This window comes from Tachysurus fulvidraco, chromosome 3, assembly GCF_022655615.1.
Source record: "Tachysurus fulvidraco isolate hzauxx_2018 chromosome 3, HZAU_PFXX_2.0, whole genome shotgun sequence".
Classification (NCBI taxonomy): Eukaryota; Metazoa; Chordata; class Actinopteri; order Siluriformes; family Bagridae; genus Tachysurus; species Tachysurus fulvidraco.
In genome coordinates, this window is record NC_062520.1 from 24295289 (window position 1) to 24317238 (window position 21950).

A 21950-nucleotide genomic window follows, 5' to 3' on the forward strand; every position below is an offset into this window, starting at 1 on the left:
GGCCTTCATTTTTCTTTCTTACTCCCTCTTTTCTGTCTCTCCTGCCTGACTCCTTTGACCTGATTGACCTCCCTGGCCTTTTTCTCCTGGCTGCTGAGAATCCAATTTTTTTAGGTTGCCATAGCGATGACCTTGGAGAAAAGGCTCCCTCTCTGGCTTTAAATTATACTGCGGGAAAAGAATCCAGCGATCGATACTCCATTACAGTGGTGCAGTAAGCCGGGGGAGGGAGGGGGAGGGTGGGGAACACAGCACCGCAGTGCGCTCACACCAACCAGCTACAGGACTCTACAGGACTGTGTGTGCAAGTCACGACATAGTGCTGATATAGAAGTTTCTAGACCAAACCGCAGACATCAGCATATGAACCGAGAAACCCAATAAACTACTGGCTTAAAAATACTTTTGTGCTTATATATTAGATCTACCAATGTACTAGACTTAGACGTAATTTCTGAGTCTAATCTAAAGATTAGAAGTATTTTCCTTCACCTTCGGAGTGTAGACCGCAAATTGTAGTCGTGTTTTTATTTTGCCATTTAATAAATAGCAAATAATGTTTTCTGCTCAGTGACCCATTAACACATACAACTCGTGAGGGAAATAAAGACACAGATTGTTTTCGGTTGTATTAAATGTTCTAGATGTTTTATTGGTGTCGGTTTCATTGCTTTCAAACACATTGTCTCTACAATTTGTTATATTTAATGTTCGTCCCTTTCTTTAGTCTCACCCCCCACACCTTTCTGAGATGGACGCAGCCTTTAAGCAGACTGCTACAGCGCACTGTCCCCAAGCATTCACACACACACACACACACACACACACACAGCACAAGACCCGGGAGGCTCCACACACCACACCACACACACGTTTCCTGATAAACCAACAAATAAAGGCCCCGAACACAGCAGGTTCTCTGGAACTGACCTGGACCATATGAAAGAAAGCTGCTGTCTTGTGACATGGTGACTGTTTACTTCAGATATAATGCATTCAGTCCACTCATGTATGATGGGATGATAGATTTAACTTGATTTAAAAAACAATATAGAGTTCTACGGGGGGACGACAAGCCGAACCTTGTGTGTCTGGAAACATAATGGCAGTAGAACCAGAAACATACCAAAAACATTAAAAGTGCATACTCTCTATGCTTTATACCTGATAACGGACATGTCCCTGTGTCGTTTGCATCTAGTTATAGACCATCACTACAGTCACACATGCAAGAGATCCATTCTTTCTTCATTGTTTTTGTATCGGTTGTGTTTTATTTAATTGAATCTTAAGTAATATTGGATATATGGTTTGTTTCTAAAACACACAATCTGAAGTATATGAAATAGGATTAGCAGAGAACACAAAGACAGGGAAAAAGAGAGAGAGCGTGAGAAAGATATGAAAAACCCATGTTTACGACAATTTCATGCAGAAAGAGCCAACATGGTTCTCTCAATCTTCAATTAATTTATAATAATAATACTAATAATAATAATAATAATAATAATAATATTAATAATAATAATAATAAAAACAGTCAGTGTATAAATCCACCTTCCTCTCAAGGTAACATCACAGCAAACTACAGTGAGAAACCAAAAAGGACAATCAACATGGACAGCACGGAGAGAAGAAAAAGGAAAGTGTGGACGTGTCTTCTCCCAGACAACAGTAGTCGGCAGGAGTAACTGACCAGAGCGTACCGGTGTCAGCGGGTGGCGTCCCGCCGCAAGTCATGTGACCCACACACCCGTGTGAAATTGGAGGACAGGCAGAAGGGGGTAAGGGAGGGATTGGTGAGGTACAGAGAAGTAGAAAGGCATGGAGACGGAGGCTGGTGAGGAAGCAGATGAATGTGAGGAAGAAGCAGAGGGCTGGGCCCTTTGTTAGCAGAGCATGTTAGCAAAGCTCCTCTCAGATCTACATAATGATTATGCAGCTGCCATTGGTAAATATATAACAGACTTTATGTGCACACCCGTGAAAAGTCATGCAAAGAGTAATATTAGGGGTGATGGGAGCAGCGCAGGGGCTTGGATGGTCAAGGTGGTTTTTGTAGTTTTCTCTTTGGGGCAGGCATGGTGTTGGCTTTAAGCCGCTGTCTCTTTTTCAAATGGGTGGTGGGGGGTGGGGTGGGGTGGGGGAGGGGTGCTTGTGCGCCTTGAACAAGGATAGAAGGACAAGGAGTTGAAGAATAATGGAAGATGTAGGGGTGTGAGTAAAGAAGGAATTCATCAATCAATAGTATGTCTCTCTTTCCACCCAGCCTGCAGGAGAGAGAGAGAGAGAGAGAGAGAGAGAGAGAGAGAGAGAGAGAGAGAGAGAGAGAGAGAGAAAGAGGGATGCCAGGAAACAAAATGAAATAAAACGGTTAGTGATTATATTTTTTTATTCTTTACATAGTTTTGATTGCTGATAATTATGCTTAATGTTATAAACTTCAAATAAAAATAATTAAAACCTGCTCTCAAAAAATGCTAATATTCCAGATTAAAAATGTCATTATCATGTTATTTTTTAAAATTATTTAATACTTTGTCATCTTTTCTAGGCTACTTGCTCACATCACAATTTGCTATGTCCTGTCCTTTTAAATACTTTTAAAAATGTTCATTTTTAGCATTTAAATGATTATATTCATTACATTTTAATTTGAATCGTTTGAATTCTAGTTTTAAATACATTCTTGTGTATGTACATGTGTACGTGTGTTTAAAAATGTGCCTATTAGCATACCTCCGGGGTTTCGGCGCAGGAGAAGCTTTCGGATCTCATCATAAACAAAGATTAGGAAACTGTACGGGAATGCACAGAACCACCAGGAAGGTCTAGGGGAAAATAACAAGAGAGTTTATGATTCAGGACAATGTGATCCGTAAGTGTATAATCCCTATACCCAGCAAATTGAAATATAGTTCAAATGGTGTATTCCTCACAGTTCTCAGTTTAAATCCATGTGTATGTGTGACTCACTTTAGTGGGTACATCCTGAGTGCTACGTCCATGCCTGGGCAATAAGACAGTAATGCTGCTAGAGCTGTCTCCTCAAACAGGCCAAAGATCAGGATCTTATTCCTGTCAAAAAAAAAAAAAAGGTGTACGGTTATACTCCGGATACGAGAGTCATGGAGACATGCATGCAAGTGAGAGGAAATGCAAGTGGCCAAACACACACAGTGTGTAAACTCACTTCATGCCCTGTTGGAACACTGAGTTACGTCTGGTTTTGCAGATGATTAGATCAGCCCACTGCACAACCACAATACTGACAAAGAAAGCTGTGTGGCACGTGAACTCCACAATCTTTCTCTGCTCATATGTCTGTTAATAACAAGCATAAAGAGATTCATTAGCTTCAGTCCTAACAACTGGCACAACACACACACACACAAACACAAATATGTATAGACTTACCCACTGCTGCCCATAGCTGTCCTCTAGGTCGTTGAAGCTGCGGTCATCCCAATTGAGCCTGATGCCCACCAGATGAGAGGGAAGAAAACCGTTTTCAGCCAAAATTACAAAGTAGCTAAAGAAACCTCCCAAGGCTTGGATCATACCTGCACACACCACACAAGTGTTTATATTTTATTATACAAAACAGTCTGTGTGTGTGTGTGTGTGTGTGTGTGTGTGTGTGTGTGTGGTTGTGTGTGGTTGTGTGTTGGCACTGTTTGTGTTAAACTAACCAATCTGTCCATAAGCAATGCTAATGAGACGCTCATTGACCAGTTTGTCCCTCGATGGGTTCCTGGGCTGCCTCTTCATGATATCACTCTCAGCTGCCTCATAGGCCAGAGAGATAGCTGGAACCTAAGCGTAGGAAACAGTGTAAATGCTTAATAAATTGTCCTAAATTTACTCATGAACATATATGTGTGTGTGTGTGTTTGAGCTGGGTGGAGGCATCTCACCATGTCTGTGCCTAAGTCAATGCAGAGAATGGTGATGGTACCGAGGGGCAACGGGATGTTAACGATAATAAAGAAGAGGAAAGGGGTAATCTCTGGGATGTTGCTAGTCAGAGTGTAAGCAATGGATTTCTTCAGGTTGTCGAAAATCAGGCGACCTGCAGCGAGAGTAAAAGATATAGATACATGATTCTGTTACCCAGTACAGGGTTATTTTAGTGCTCATCATAAAGGGCTTTGTTTTTATTCCTCTCCTTTACTCACCCTCTTCTACTCCAGTAACAATGGAGGCAAAATTGTCATCCAGCAGGATCATGTCAGCAGCCTGCTTGGACACATCGGAGCCAGCAATCCCCATGGCAACACCGATATCTGCCTTTTTCAGAGCAGGAGAGTCATTTACTCCATCGCCGGTTACAGCTACTATAGCTCCCTGACATACAGGAAGAAAAAGAGAGAAAGAGAGAATAAGGATATGCGATTGAAAAAGACACGAGTTAACAAAGTGATTAGGATGCCAAATCTTTGAGCAAAGGCTCGAGACTATGATTGTACTTAAATTAAAGTTATGATTGTTGCCAAATTAAGGAATTTCTTTTACATGATGTATGACCTTTGAATACAAATGTATAATAATTCATGAAATCACACATTCAAAATGCAGATGTTTTATCAGTCACGAGAAACTGCAGCAGGTAATTTTTTACAGTAATGATGCTGGTGCTATTTAAAGAATAAATTTACATATTATTTTATCCAAAAGTGCTCTAAGTATCGTGAGTACGATGTTTTATGACGCGTGAGTGTGTGTCCACACCTGTCGCTGGCAACCCTCCACAATAATGAGCTTTTGCTGGGGAGATGTCCTGGCAAAGACAATTTCAGTATGGTTGCGCAGAATGTCATCCATTTGCTCTTGAGACATGTCCTTCAGTTCCGATCCATGGATTACACAGGCTTTTGCATCCCTAAAACACAGAGAATGTATATTTGTATATGGCATACGAATGATATACATTTTAAGGTTACATTACCTGTTCTTATGAATGGACTGTGAGTATGATGTGTGTGTATTTCTTACCTGGGGTTGACCTGGCTGACTGGGATATTGAGACGAGCAGCAATGTCCTCCACAGTCTCATTGCCCTCTGAGATGATGCCCACTCCCTTGGCAATGGCTTTGGCTGTAATAGGGTGGTCTCCGGTCACCATGATGACCTTGATACCAGCTGAACGACACTTGCCCACTGCGTCAGGCACAGCGGCACGGGGAGGGTCAATCATGGACATCAGGCCCACAAAGCATAGGTTGTCTGTTTGGAAGTTAACATCTTCTGTGTCGAAGGCAAAACCTTTAGGGTACTGATCCTCTGGCAATAAGAGGTGGCAGAATCCTGGGATGGGAACAGGAGAAGTAATAGTTAAATACACAGTATTATTTAGAGTCTCATATCTTTCATTATATGTTGCTGCCTCAAATTTTCATTTTATGACTTTTGTTCATTCTCTCACCCAGCACTCTCTCTCCCAGTCCTCCCAGCTCCAGATAGGCATTCTGAAAGGCCTCCTTCATCTCTTCATCCATTGGTTGCTCCTTGCCCTGTAGAATGATGGTAGAGCAGCGGTCCAGGATGCGTTCTGGAGCTCCCTTCATCACCAGCAGATAGCGGTTATCATTGGGATCCTCGGTCTCATGAATGGACAGCTTTAATAGAAAGATAAAGAGTGTGAGACAAAAATAACAGTCTTTAAGGGTGGACAAATAAGAAATTCATCAAAGCATGAATGCATTCCCCAGTGTCATGTTTTGTTTGACCAGAAACTGACTGATGCCTAATAAAATGTAATTACATTGATCCCTCGTTGATCGCGGTTAATGGGGACCGGAACAACTCGCGATAGGTGAAAATCCGTGAAGTAGGATTGGCCCTAAGTTTGACCTTTTCACTGATGGTCATCATCTTCCTCTTCCTCTTGGGCTCACTAGAGGAATCTTTCGCAGGGGCACGGCACTTAGGAGGCATTGTAAGGGCTTAACGAAAAGTTAATTTTGAACACAATACGCGAGACACAGTTGACAGCGTGAACGAGAGTGGCGAGATACAACAAGGGAAGAAGCTGGGAGAGGATGCGACGATGCGCAGCCAATCAGCTCAGATCTCGTGCCGGGAACCAATCATGCGCCTTGTCTGAGTGCCCGTGGGTATGTACAAAGCCTCTGAGAGAGTTTCTCTCTTTGTCTGGCATCCTGGGAAACCGTTTTTATTTTTATTTTTCGATGAATATTTTTGAAAAATCAGCGATGCACTGAGGCCGCGAAACTTGAACCGCGAAACTTGAACCGCCAAGTGGCGAGGGATTACTGTATATATAGAGTGAGCAAGTCATCTAGACAATTACGTCAATAAACATAATACAATAAACCATCTAAATTCCTGAGAGGTGGACAACTGTGGAGCCATCATGAGGCTATAGCCTAGTTACAACATATATTTAGTTTATAAGGGCCCTGAGTGCTTTGAGTTGCTTGGAATAGACTTTAAGATATCTGATTTTAATTAATGTTTTTTTGAAGCTATTCTCAATACTGACCTGATATTTGTTGGTGGAGTTGAATGGGATCTCGGCTACTTTCTTGTTTCTATCTCGCATCTGTCTAACAGACCCACAGGAAAGTTCGATGCACTTCAGCAGGGCAGACTCAGAGGCATCACCAGCCACGTCCCTCTTCAGGATTGGTAGAGAGTCCTGGGCGGCTTTAAACACTGCCCTGTTACACAGAGCTGCAACACGAGCCAGAGACACCCATGTCACCGAGGTCTTATCGAATGATGCGCCTGCAGAGGAAATGTCATTGAGTCAAATGAGTTATGAAAACCTTTGGAATGCCTGCAAGTATAAAGCATTGAAGAGAGTATTTACATTTATTCCTGTTTCTCCTTATTACTCTTAATTTAAACCCCTTAAAAGCTGTCTCGTTGGAGGCTGAGTGATTACTATCTACAGGTAAATGGCATTTCTTAATACACATTGAACACAGAAAAGTGAAACTCGGTAATCTAGAAATCACTGCATTTGACATTTAAGATGACATTTGCTCATAAAAAGCAGGTGTTCATTTTTTTCATATAGTTCTAAAATGCCAAGAGAACACAATAAAGCATCAGGACTTCACATATACAGCTAGATCAATTTTAGTATTTACATACAAAAAAAAAAAGCAGTTTTACAGCGTTTTAATGATATTTGTTATTAGATTTACAAACAACTAGGAAGCTAAACTGAGCAATCCCAGTGATTATGGGGTGACGGTTACTAACCGGACTGGTCCTCAGTGGTGTCAGCCTCATGAATCTGGTTGTCAAACCACATGTGGGCCACAGTCATGCGGTTCTGCGTCAGGGTTCCGGTCTTATCTGAGCAAATGGTGGATGTTGAGCCCAGAGTCTCTACAGCCTCCAGATTTTTCACCAAGCAATTTTTCCGGGCCATGCGCTTTGCCGTCAGGGTCAAACACACCTGTCAGACAAAAGTGAAGAAGAATTGGTTTTGACTGTGTGATTTTATGTGAATGTCTCTAGTACGGGTACAGTATATGTGACTAGGCAGATTCATTTGAATTCTCACAGTGACAGTAGCCAGTAGTCCTTCAGGCACATTGGCCACAATGATACCAATAAGGAATATGACAGCCTCTAGCCAGCTGTAGCCTAAGATGATGGACAGGATGAAGAAGGAGACTCCAAGGAAGACGGCCACGCCTGTGATGATGTGGATGAAGTGCTCAATCTCTTTGGCAATGGGAGTCTTTCCTGTTTCCAGCCCTGAGGTCAGAGTGGCGATGCGGCCCATCACTGTACGATCCCCAGTGCACACGACAATGCCACGGGCAGTGCCTGAGAAAAACATTATTCCACTGTCTATAAATTTCAGAACATTACAAGAAATGTACTTTTAGAGACAGTCCAGGCAGTGTCATTTATTTTTGCCGCTAAAAGTATTCCAGCATTTTTCAAACTAATCTTCGCATAACATTCATTCTGTGCCGTAAATACATACAGGGGTATTTGAAAAAACAACAGAAATGTCATAGGTAAGAAATTCGCTCAGGTTCAGCTAAGAATTTGCTTTATACAATCTCATATTTGAAACATTTTATCGACACAATAAAATAATTCTGCTTGCGCATGCACATGATAGGGAAACGTGATGAGGAAATTCTTTCCTCATATGCTACAAATGCAGTGGACAGAAATTCATTTGAAAACGTTGGCGTACTCCATTTAAAATGAGAAATTAAGTGAGCAATGAAGAGAGTGGTTAATTGAAAGAGAGTCTGTACCCTCAACGCAGTTAGTGGAGAAGAAGGCGATGTTGCGAGTTTCCAGAGGATTGTCGTGGGTGCAGTCGGGTGATCGCGTCTGTGGCTCTGATTCTCCAGTGAGAGAGGAGTTATCCACCTGCACAAATGAGTTGGCTAAGTTTCAGACAGTTTACCCGTTTACAGCGAGTAGCACTGTGTTCGAATTACTATGTGGACACACATGTTGTATGTTGTATGATAATATTCAAGCACACAAGATCTCTAGTATATGACTGTGTACCTTGCAGCCGTGGGAGGATATTATTCTGAGGTCGGCAGGAATTCTGTCACCCCCTTTCACCTCTACAAGATCTCCACCCACAACCTCCTCAGCATTAATCTGCATCTTCTCTCCTTCACGGATCACCAAAGCTTGCTGTGTGCAGAGAGAATGTTACTCAGGACGGTTCTGTATCTATGACTATGCTGTACTCTGCCATGCCTGTTGAATATTGGTGTGGCTACTGGTGCACTATCCACCGGAGGGTGGGGCTACCCTTTGTATGCAGAGCACATTGTGAGTGTACCTGGGGCACCATGTTCTTGAAAGACTCCATAATCTTGGAGCTCTTAGCCTCCTGAAAGTAGGAGAAGCAGCCGGTGATGATGACTACAGCTGACAGCACGATACCTAGATACAACTGAGGGAAAGAGGAAGCAGAGTTACTAACAGTGAGGTGTTAGTGTAATATGCTTAATGTGTGTGTTATGCGTACGTTGTCCCCAGCTGGGTCATCCTCGGTGGCAGCTTGGATGGCGTAGGCCAAGAAGCAGAGGAGCGCGCCGATCCACAGCAGGATGGAGAAGCCTCCGAAGAGTTGCCTGCAGAACTTCACCCACTCGGGCGTGGTTGGGGGAGGTGTGAGAGCGTTCGGACCGTCCCGCAGCAGAAACTCAGCTGCCTTGGCATTAGTCAGACCCTTTTGCAGCGAGATTGTATATGCATGATATTGAACATGATACTGAACACTATTCATAGCGTATTCAAACATCAATGTTTAATATAATTATAACAGCACCATTATTCATGTATAATGTCTTTATTGTGTGTGTGTGTGTGTGTGTGTGTGTGTGTGTGTGTGTGTGTGTGTGTGTGTGTGTGTGTGTGTGTGTGTGTGTGCTTGCAACGTTAAATTGGATTACACTGACACCTAGTGGAGATTTTGTCACATTGCAGTTGTTTGAAGGGAGCGGGAGAGAGATGATTACCTGAACTATGTCTGTCTGGAATTTCCGGCATACTTCTTCCACTGACATCTTGTGTTCTGTCTGTAATAGAGAGTGACAAACAACACATTCAAAAAGAGAAAACGAGAAAACGTTCCATACGATCCACTTACAATGCAAATGAATCTTACCAGAGGTACTTCCTTCTTCAGATCATCCAGATCTTTCGCCCCTTTTTTCTTCTTGTCAGGGGAACTCTTATTATCCTTGTCTTGCGTGGTAGCCACGCGGTAGCTGTCTGATCGCCCATACTGAAACACACATAATGTACGAGATGCTTAAACCTTTGGGAAAAACTGCTGTTTTCTCCAAAACATTGCAACAACAATGTCTAAATCAGTTACTGTGGCTAAACGGATGCTAACATTTTTAACTACATCATCAAGCACTGACAAATCATCCGCTCTGTCTTTCTCTGTGTAATCAAGACCTTTGATGATTCATTATCTTTTTAAAAGAGTCTATATTTAGACTTGCTGCTTTGTGTCAGTGTCTGATCCTAACCAGATAAAACCACACACACACACACACACACACACACACACACACACACACACACTCACACACACACACACACACACACACACACACACACACACACACACACACACACACACTCACACACTCACACACACACACACACACACACACACACACACACACACACACACACACACACACACAAAGGTTAGACAAGTAGACTGTATGCATCCAACGTGCTCTATGTGTGTGGTTCGGTGTGGCTAGGGCCCAAATGAGTCCTTTTGGATGCTCCACGTTCAGGGTCACCACAGAGATTCATCTGGTCCACATATTTGACTTTATCAGTATTGGGACAGACACTGAGATTTAACCCATTAGCGTCTGGGTTAGTTTTCTGCCTAGGAATTGAACCTGGATCCTGTTTTATTTTCAACAGAAGTGACAGCAAACCCATGTGACTCAGGAATGAAATATGGACCACCTGATAAAATAGTTACACCACAGTACTGCTGAATTTTCACATCTGACTGGACAGAAGGCGTTCATTTATTTTCCACTATTTCCAGTAGTTCGAGCAGTAATTCAAGTCACATTGTTATACCAATGCACTCATTCTAATACATTATCATTTCTGTAGTATCGCCTCATTCACAGAGACTTCACTCTATATTTTCTATATTCGTTCTGATTGCTCGTTCATTGGAACACCTTTAATTCCATTTTACTCTTTTTTCTTTCTTATTACTTCTGTTTTTCTTTTCCACTTTGCATGACATGAACAGTCATAAAGAATTTCACTCATTTGATTGTGAATTTTTAGTAATGTAACAAGCTGCATTGTTTTTGTCTTAATAACCATTAACATGGACTTTATTGTCTTATTAAGCCTTACTAATGTGTTTAAATGTGTTAAATAAAAAGGAAAAATGTATAATGATTTAAAAAATCTAATAATAATCCCTTATAGTGAACTAGCACGGGCTTTCAGACGCTAATCTTGGTTCAGCATTCGCATATTTCCTGATCAATATCCAGAAGAGCCATTATGACAATCCTCCAGAACACAATTAGCTATTCTAATGTACTGCTGTTATCCAAAAGTGAAGTGTCTTCCTGGAAACCCCTCAGTCGACAATGTGATTGCCTATAGATTTTCCTATCGAGTTTTAAAGCGGTGGGTAACTTGTTAAGTGGTTGCGGAATGACTGTGAATTGGGTTTGGTTATATATTTCCATTAAAAAAAAAAAAGCATTTCACTGATCGACCGGTTCAAACGATTAAGTAGAGACACGGTAAAGAAACAAACCCAGTGTTCTTATCACTGGTGCCCCCTACTGCCTGATGAAGGACTAGCACACATTTACAGAATGACTAGTCCAGTGTCCAGTGAGCAGAGTACCTTACTGAAACCACAATCTAATACACAATTCATGTGCTCACATCAAACTGCATAATACATTCTGCAGTTCTACTATATTACAGTGGTTTCCTGAGCATAAGTACTGCGTAAATGTTTTGCTATGAACTAGAACACTGTGTTCTGTATGTACGCTGTAGGAGCATGTTGGGTATTTTCTCGACATGATGTTATACGTTCACCTTCACAAAAAACAAGGTCAAATTAAGACACATACAGAGTGATATTTTAGACAGTGCTATCACTGCTAACACTAGCTGAGAGAATATCATTTATCATTCGTCACTCCTGTAGGTTTCCAGAGGCGTGCCAATGTACATTGAAGCTGTTCAGGTGGCTTGTTGTTACCCAAAACCTTCCTTGTGTGTGAGAAAAATATATTATCAAGCTCTTTTCACTTGTATTTCATCAAAAGCATTGTCCAGCCACATGAAAACCCCTCGTCTGGTCTATCGCTCTTAATTTCCCTACTGGACTGACCAAGGACACACCTGCTTACACCCACACATCCGGCATGCACACATCCACACTAAGCTGCCCGCCAGGTGACATTCGATTAATAGAGAATGAGAAGGTGAGAAAGAGAGATGGACAGATAGGCAGAGGCCGAGAAAGAAAAAGAAGACAGATGGAAAGAGAGAGGAGCGTAGGGGAGGAGACACTGACAGACTGAGAGAGATATCTGATGAGGCAGAGATCAGTCTACTGTATAAAGTGGAACAAGGGGAGGAAGGAGGAGAGAAAGGTGGAGAGAGAGGAAAAGGGAGACGGCGATAAGAGGGAGGATTTCATCATTTTCCTTCCAGTGTGGTAATTAGATATTGACCTGCTGCTCTGTCAGCATGTGAGCTTGTTGCCAACGGCGATGGCATTTATCGCCTGATGGCTCTTACCAGCACACCACCTGGTTTTATCTAACTGGACACACACACACACACACACACACACACACACACACACACACACACACACACTCACACACACACACGCACACACGCACACACACACGCACACACACACACACACACACGCTGCCCATCTGTGCAAGTCCAAACTATTAATCTAATGAATTAGATCCCCTTGCATTTCAAGACGGATTATTTTTTTACACGTACATTTGTGGCCTCCAGCTGGTGACAACATTAACATGAGCAGTCGCTCCCTTCTGGGGCGTGTCTGAAATTTAATTTGAATCTCTGCATTTGAAATCCTGTGGTTTGTTTACAAGCCACCAACCAAAGAATATAAAGGAGTTTGAAATGTTCTCTAAACTACTGTATATAGTTGGACATTACAGCAAGAGGATCGAGATGCTTTTACTCTCAGCTGAAAAAGGCTTAAGAATATATTAGTTGAATTAGTGTTAAATATGTATGTGATAATGTTATGTATATTTTAAATATATGCTCACCGGCCACTTTAATAGGAACCGATGTACAGTCATGCAGTTATCCAATAAGCCAATCAGGGGTAATATATGCATCTAAACACCAAGAGCGTCTGGTAAAGTCAGTGACTCTAACCATGTCATGGTTGTTGTTGCCTGCTTGGAGTATTTCTGACACTTCTGATCTCCTGGGACTTTCACATTTCACACTACAGTCTCTAGAGTTTACACAGAATGCTGTGATAAACAATAAACATCCAGTGGTGAGTATGCATCACCACTTGCTGATGAGAGAGGTCAGATGTGAAGGAAAGAAGGACACACCACTCCTGTCAGGAAAGAACTGGTATGTGAGGATATAGTGTGCACAGAATGTTAGCAAAATATCACCTAGGCTTTATACAGTCTTTCACTGCTCTGGCACAATATGACGTAACATGATATTCTGTTCAACACGGCTGCACAGAGATGCTGTTTGAGTTATTGTAGTTATTCCATCCTTTCTGTCAGCTTAAACCAGTTTCCTCTGACCTTTTTTCACCAACATGGCATTTACACTTGCAGAGCCGCTGCTCACTGGAGGGTTTTTGTTATTTGCACTATTCAGTGTAAACCCTAGAGACTTTTGTGAGTTAAAATCCCTGGAGATCAGAAATGTCTGAAATACTCAAACCAGCCAGTCTGGCACCAACAACCATGCCATGGGTAAGGACACTGAGATCCCATTTTCCCACATTCTTATGTTTGATGTGAACACCATCTGACATCCCTGACATATATTTGCATGATCTTATGAATTGCACTGCTTCCACTTGACTGGATAAAAGTGAGTAAGGATAAGTGGGCAATGAGTGTATTTTCTTCTTGTTCTTCTTCCTATTATTATTATTGTTATTATTGTTATTATTATTATTATTATTAGTAGTAGTAGTAGTAGTAGTAGTAGTAGTAGTAATAGTAGTAGTAGTAGTAGTAGTAGTAGTAGTAGTAGTATTCATAGTAGCAGCAGTAGTAGAAGTGGTATAAGGTAATAATAATTATGAATAGTTAGATCTGTTGTCTAACGTATGAATATGTACAGAGATTATTTCACAGTTAAAGATAGAGAAACTAAAAGGCAGTGATATTAATAAAATTATTGAGAGACCTCTAACTTACGGTTATTTCAGGTAGAGCTTTCTCACACACACAAATGAGAACAGAAGATGAGAATAGTGGATCTTTCTTTCTGTCATTAAGGTTGAATCAGTTCCATATGAGATCAGATTGCAGTGGATAGATGTCAGGATCAGCTCAGGTAAACCAGCCATAACGCAACAGGGATCACACAGAAGTGGTCAATCGGGTACATTTTGAGCCCATAAGAGGCATTCGATAGTCTTTGAATAATTCCTTCAGTATGTCTATATGACTAAACACACCGGGTTCCTGTCCTGATTATTTCTGTGTCTGTTTGTTACCTACGCCACTGTAACAGAACTGCAGAACTGGTCTCTGAGAGAACCAGAGACCTCGGGCTGGAATTACATCCTGCTGTATTACATCGACCTGACACACACACCTCTACACTGGTGGACTGTTTCCTGAACTCTGATTACAAAAACTATTTATTGATGTTTCTGTAACAGGAACCCACCGTTAGTTCAGAGAGTGTCTGTATGTAAGAAATAATGATATATAAGAGAGTGAGGGAGAAAGAATGATCTTGTAACTAGTAAAATACATCTGATGTATTGATGATGCGCTAAAACTGGTGAGTCACGGTGGAGTCGGCTGAAATGTCGGCTGTGTGGGGGGGGAATGAGAGAGAGAGAGAGAGAGAGAGAGAGAGAGAGAGAGAGAGAGAGAGAGAGAGAGAGAGAGAGAGAGAGAGAGAGAGAGAGAGTACTTGATTCCACCTGAACAAGGATAGAGAAATACCTATAAATAATATTTTGTCATTATCATGCAAAATATCTTCCCTGCCTGATACCACAATATGTCTGATGTCACTCACATCTTTGTGTTCACTTCTGTCTCTATTTTAATGTAGAATGCAAGTCATCCATCATCAAGGCATGTGGATCTTGCTCTGGACTCACTAGGCTTTCATTCGGTGTCAGTTTGAGTGTATTTTTATTTGTTTATCGATGAGTAATTACAGTAAATCTCATATCTCTGTATGCACGTCAACCTTTTGACTTTGTAGAGCAAATCTGGTCTACGATGAACATCACGTGTGTGAATAAAAATCTTTTCATACAATATTCAAAGGTAACTTATCTGACATATTAGACTTTAATCAAATGTAAAAGTTCATAAATAGTAAATTAGATATATGAGGGAAAAAAACTTACTTGCTAATGAACCATTGTCCTCCTGACAGAGATGATGATTTCCGGTGAATTGTGTTACTCAAAGCATTATTCTGTAATGTTTTTTGCTTTTCAGGGCACAAATTGACACAAATTTACAAGTTCTATTTTGAAATAAAATATTGATTTATTGAATAATATATTGATCTCTGATTTCATATAATGTGCATTTATACTTTCTGAAGGTTTTTATTTCCATTTATTAAAACATTTTGATAAAAAGAAACAATTGCATTGAATTTCTCTTTGTACAGTATTTTTTTTTTTGGTGGGGATATTTTGCTGTTTTCTTAGCTACATCAGTATTTACCTTTTCTGGAGTTTGGTGCTTAGAGATCTGTCCCCTAACATGAACTACCCAGAAGAAGAAAAAAACATTAAATGAAATACTCATAATTCTGGATTTGTGCAGATGTCTATGAACATTTTGGTTCTGTGTTGTTTCACGTTCTCATATATTTTCCCTAATGTTGAGTTCATTTCTACAGCTCCAAGACATGTCATATCTAATTATTTTCGATGCAAAGCAAAGATGCTGAAGGCACAGCCCAACCCCACACCTGATTAGCTGCTCACACACCATGAAGCAGCATGTTTGCACATTTGACTTACAGGGGGATCAGACCCTTTAAACCTTTTATGCTTACCTAAATAGAGTTTCTGTAGTGTGTTTAAGGATTTGGTTAGACAAAACATGCCCTTTCTTGAGCTTATTACTATTGTAAGGTTCAATTTGCGATAAAAACGAACAGGAGAATGGACCTTATGTAACACTAAGGTCACGATTTTCCATGGGACTCTACTGGGAGCTTTAGCTGAAAATGAGACTGTCTCTGGTGAGCAAAGATGTGTGTGTGTGTGTGTGTGTGTGTGTGTGTGTGTGTGTGTGTGTGTGTGTGTGTGTGTGTGTGTGTGTGTGTTTGTGTTTGCACACACAAGTGCATAGGGGTATTGTGTGCACTTATTATTACAGCAGACATGCCGACACTGCTGCAGATGATGTGGTATTTAAACACCATGTGAGCAAAGAAAAGCAGAGAAAACCTTAATAATATGAGAATAATAATAGAATATTAATACTATAATATAAAGAAATGACTACCTTCTGTTTACTCTGCATATGTATTCATATCTATCTATCTATCTATCTATCTATCTATCTATCTATCTATCTGTCTGTCTGTCTGTCTGTCTGTCTGTCTGTCTGTCTGTCTGTCTGTCTGTCTATCTATCTATCTATCTATCTATCTATCTATCTATCTATCTATCTATCTATCTATATATATGTGTGTGTGTGTGTGTGTGTGTGTGTGTGTGTGTGTGTGTGTGTATATGTGTGAATGGGTGTTTGTATATATGTATGTATGTGTGTGTTTTTAAATGCAAGAATGCCCTTGGGGCCGTATGCTGTGAACTCTACTGTAGGCTATGATAGGTCTGTGCATATACAGATTGCATAATCCGATTAGGAAAGATGAGGATTAGCTCGCACTTCTCTCCCTAATCGCTCGCTTCACGTTATTCCCTGACTTTGTTCTGACACCCGAACTGAGAGACCCCAAGCAATCTCTTAGCGGATGAACACATTAATACACACAAAATACAAATAAAAAAACAACAGCATTGTGTGTCCTGTGCAATGAAACAAAATGCTAAAATCCACCTTAATGCATTACCGCCTCTGTCCCCCTCCCCCTTTCAGCCTAACCATCCATCTGTCCATCCATCCATCCATCCCTTTCATCCTCACTCAAGCAATCACTTGTGTTTACATGCTCACATGAGAAATTGTATGCTTACCCAGAATGCACACACACACACACACACACACACACACACACACACACACACACACACACACACACACACACACACACACACACACACACACACAAACTCACACAACTATGATGTCTTCTGTATCAGAACCTGACTCATCTGAATCAAATTGTTTTGTCATATGCCAATCATTCTCCACATGACAAAAAAGAAACACACAAGAACAAATAGATAAATGTTTCAAGTTCCTTTATGAAAATATTTTGTATGTTTGGTTGCAGTTCACCTCACAGTACAAGAGCATATCATGAATAAATCATGCTGTGCTGAGCAGGGAACCGGAGCTGGGCCCTCGGCTAACCTCCTGTAGACACCGGTAATCTCACCGTGCTGCTAACCTTCAGGGGAGCTTTCGAAACTGAAGGAACTGTAGGAGGGGTAATCCTAACCTTGGGAAACTAAACATATCCCCAGACCAGCACATCTTAAACACACACATTGTTCACACACAATTCTTGATAATAAAACCGATCCAGTCAGCTGATTTAATAACCTCTAGTACCACCACATGCTTTCCTTAATCCTGTAAATCTAGGACTTACATTTCTTTTATCTATAATGAATGCAATGCAAAAAGGTTGAGAGCTGGGATAATTATGAATCTGTATTTAGCAGGCAAACTGCTGGAGATTCAGACACTAAATGCAGGCTGATAGAGACTCCCATACTAAATGGAGGAAGTAGATGCCAAATGAATAAAAGAGATGTTAATTAACTGAATGATTAATGCCCAGTTGTTTTACAGACAGTTTTATTACTGTAAGATAAAAAGAAATGGGAAGCACTGAGAGGGTTGTCAAGTCATAACCTCCAAACCCAGCACTCTGATTGGTTGCTGCTGTCACTGTGACATAAAACTTTCAATATGCTTCTTCTCAACAGACTCACCCTTTGATAAACAAGGGGACGTATCTTGTGGGCCATCTTAATTATTACATGGATTTCCAACACTCGTTTTAGCAACACAACATAATGACCTTACAATGACTGAGACGTTAATGAAGAATGAGCTCGTCTCTTTAGCAAGTCCAGAATGTACTGTCCCACTTTAACAAACCCCAGTTGTCCTCAGCAACTTCTCACTCTTCATTAGCATCCCCGCGGAAAGGCACCGGAGTACGTACCAGTGGTGGAAACATGAGCTCAACTCAGGTGGAAATCTACAATATGATCCCTTCCATTCTCTCTTCTGTCCCCCTCCCCATCCCATCCCCTCACATCCCCATCCCCCCAAATACGCATTCTCCCTCTATGTCCAGTACCTGTAACCTGTCACCACATACAGTCTCACTCAAACACACACACAAGAAATATCAATGAATGTTTTGCCTAAACATAAACCTAACACCAACCTTAACCTCAAAAACAAAATGACACATTTCGGTTCTTTTATATATTTATTTATTTGTTTGTTTGTTTGTTTGTTTGTTTATGGGGGGACAATTTTCCTCACTAGATAATATTTACTCTCAGATATTCAGATATTGGTGGAAGCACACACACACACACACACACACACACACACACACACACACACACACACACACACACACACACACACACACACACAAACACACACACAAACACACACACACACCCCGGGTGTTCTCTATTTGTCTGAAGGTTAACTGTAAGAGTATATACAGTAAATCTAGGTCTCCTCTCGCTCTCTCCTGTTTCATCTCATTAATCTCTCAGGATTCTCCATAATATGTCTTTTTTTAGTTATATACATGACTCAGGTCCTCGCATCCCATACAGTCATATAGGCGCTTTTAGATTGTCTCCATGTCTCCTTCCCCATTATGTAAGTGCACTTCATAGTCTATAAATACCGAGTGCACTATATGTTCATTAGGAAGCTGTGTAGGATTCAGACACGGTATTTCCATATGCATTGGTACAATCTGTCCATCGGTCATGCACAGGGAGTTTCCACGGGCTTGGTCCGTCCCCCTCCCCCCCTCGACGCAGACCGCGCCGTATAAAGCACGAGGCAGCACTGCGTCACAGCGCTCAGCGCACTCGCTTCAACACAGGGAGAGAGGGGGGGGGGGATAAATCGGTGGTTTGGTGAAGCAGGGAGACACTTATATTACATCTGCTACCTTTCCATTCCACACACACAGTCAAAGCATGACTCGGCACATACTGTGTGCGTAATCGCTTTTCCCGGTGTCCTTGGAACATTGCTGATAGCGTGCTTTTGCCGCAATGACAGCACACACACCCAGGATGGGATAGACATTCAGATTCAAAGAATCTCATAAGTGCATCATTATAGAAAAGTTCGTCATGTGCACAAGGTTCTGGGACGTCGTTTTCATGCGTCATACCACGTTGTCCCAATTCGCAGAACCAAGTGTATAATAATAATAATAATAATAATAATAATAATAATAATAATAATAATAATAATAATAATAAGAAGAAGAAGAAGAAGAAGAAGAAGAAGAAGAAGAAGAAGAAGAAGAATGCCGCATCGCCACAATGGTCGTGTGAGAGGACCTAATGCCCTTGCGAAACGTTTTCACTTCAGGTTATAATAGCTACATGAGTGAAAAACAACAAGACGATGATGAAGCAAAACTGAAGAATTACGCTCCATTCAACTCCTGACAAAAAACCGGTGTGTTCGTCCGGAGACGCAAATCGCCGTTCCAGCTGATGCCGCTGTCAACTGAGGTCGCGTGTCTGATTGGCTACCGGAAGCGTGCGCTGTTTGACGCAGTGGCGCACTGATGACCGCTCTTTAAACACCCGAATTATTAGTACCCGCCGGGAGAAATACAGATTTAATCAGCCCAGCGAGGACGATTCACTTAAGATTCTCTGAACACTGTTATGTCACACATTAGCCGGGGTGGGTGGGGGTTGTAGACGGCAGCGCAGTGATACCCGGTATAACCGCATTATGACGCGCGAGCATCAGCGGATCATCACTGAGCGCGCACTTGTCAAGAATCTCAAGAATTTGGAAAAATTATCTTTCTACCGGATAGCTGGTTTATTGCGTTATGTCTCAGATGGGTTTTTTAAAAGTTTGCAACTTTTAACAAGACAACATGTGTACAAGTAAATGACGATGAGAGCTGTTTGAACAGAGGACATCCGGTCGTACACCTGCACATATGAGACAGAAAGAGGAAAGGGGATGCGGAAACATACAGCTTACTCCACCATCACAAGGGCACTGCGGGTGATGAAAAAAACACAAGTCGTAGTAAAGATAACGAATTAAAGAAAAGTGACAATAACCGGAACGAGAGCTCGAGCGCACGGAGCTGCATTACGCATCGCTGCTGCTCAGCTAATGAAACCGATTAGCCTGAGAAAATAAGGTTATATTATAACCAGCATAATATACAAACCCAAGACGCAGGCACAGGGTTCTGGGTTCGAGTCAATAAACGGGACAGTGGTGGTAAAATACACACATATCTACAGGGATGCGACTTTTTTTTTGTTCCAGATCTGACCGGAGAGACATTTTGTTTCACATCCAGCAGAGATATTTATTTAGTCTCAGGCTGAAACTGTGAAGGTAAAAGAGTGAAAATCCGCATTACAGTCAATGTCATTCATTCAAAGCTCAGCAGTGACACTGCAGTTCGTCTTGGTCGGAACACAAAGTTCTGCGTCTCTCTCTCTCTCTCTCTCTCTCTCTCTCTCTCTCTCTCTCTCTCTCTCTCTCTCTAACACACAGTTATATAGTGTATAAATCTCAGTTAGCCTCAATAATATATAGGTTAGTGCTAATCAGATCTTTATAATAAAAGGAGGGTGAAGATGAAGCTTCTGGTTCTTACCCCCATGTCTGCGCAGTCAGTCGGCTCTCTTCAGCAGGTACAGTAAGATGTCAGCCCTTTAAGGATGAATGAAAGGGGAAATTGGACTATTTATAAAAGACGACAGAGATATTCGAGGTGAAACAAATTGCTCGATGTGGTTTAATTATCGATGCGCTAATTGCCAAGGAGGCTGATTCACCGCGGCTTAGTTTTCAAAGTTTCTACAGGCTGTAAAATAAAGTCATAAAGCTGACGAGTCGAATAACCTTCAACAAGATTAAACGCGAATGAAAGAAACTACTAAATGAAAAAGAAGAGAGCAGGGCAGTGCCGGTTCTAGAGGATGCCGGTGTCGCGCGCTGCTCTTGAGTTGAGGCGAAGCCGGCAAAAACCAAGAAGCCGCACTGTCCCGGTTCTCCGAGGGGTTTTGGGGGCTTTTGTGTCCTTCCGCCGAAGACACATCACATCCCTCTGAACCCTGCGCAATTCCGCCACATAAAGCTGCGCCAGTGGATGCGAGAGATGCGCAGCGGTTTGAGAGCGCTCACCAAGCTCATTAATAAAACAGCTGCACTGACCAATCCAAAGCTCCCGTCACGTTTTATGTATTATCGACGTATAGTGTATCCAATCAACGTGAGAAAGGTGGATTAAACGGACCAATCGGAAAGCTGTCCATGCCCCGCCTTCGTTACTGCAGAATTCCGAGGAATGACAGCAGGAACCTAGTCTTCTCCTTAGAAATAACCGGATTTTGTAAGCTAAGGCGTCATTTTTACATGACACAGTGTTTGTAAAAAAATTGTAGCCAACTGTATTTTTTTTTATTTGAAGTGAATGTAAAATGCCAAAATGTCAATATAACAGTATAACAGTAAGTATGTTGTGTGCAGATGTGATTTGTAGTGTCTTGTACAGTAGGATGTGTTTCTAGTCATGTATCAAATGGCATCTTAGATTGCTTTGTATGTGTACATTCTGCACATCCACATTGTCTAACACACCTGCAGTTATATAAATTGGAATAAGCATATATATATATATATATATATATATATATATATATATATATATATATATATATATATATATATATATATAAACCCACTTTTCTAATATGCCCTTAGTTTTGAGAGCTTTAGTCTTAAACTTCATAGTCTCTGCCATAATAATA

At 41.3% G+C, this 21950-nt stretch overlaps 1 protein-coding gene across 1 annotated transcript; it reads right to left on the bottom strand.

The window, feature by feature from the left end:
* Nucleotides 1-626: 626 nt before the first annotated feature.
* atp1a3b (ATPase Na+/K+ transporting subunit alpha 3b) lies at nt 627-21312 on the bottom strand. Its single transcript, XM_027147879.2, has 21 exons — nt 20795-21312; nt 9636-9755; nt 9487-9546; nt 8994-9197; nt 8805-8918; nt 8519-8653; nt 8257-8374; nt 7542-7810; nt 7235-7433; nt 6507-6751; nt 5427-5619; nt 4996-5308; nt 4732-4882; nt 4179-4347; nt 3918-4072; nt 3693-3816; nt 3418-3563; nt 3194-3324; nt 2977-3078; nt 2740-2831; nt 627-2270 (listed from the first exon to the last, which is right to left on the bottom strand). Exons 1-21 carry the CDS (start codon nt 20798-20800, stop codon nt 2242-2244), a joined length of 3075 nt encoding a protein of 1024 aa, XP_027003680.1. The 5' UTR covers nt 20801-21312; the 3' UTR covers nt 627-2241.
* Nucleotides 21313-21950: the final 638 nt, after the last annotated feature.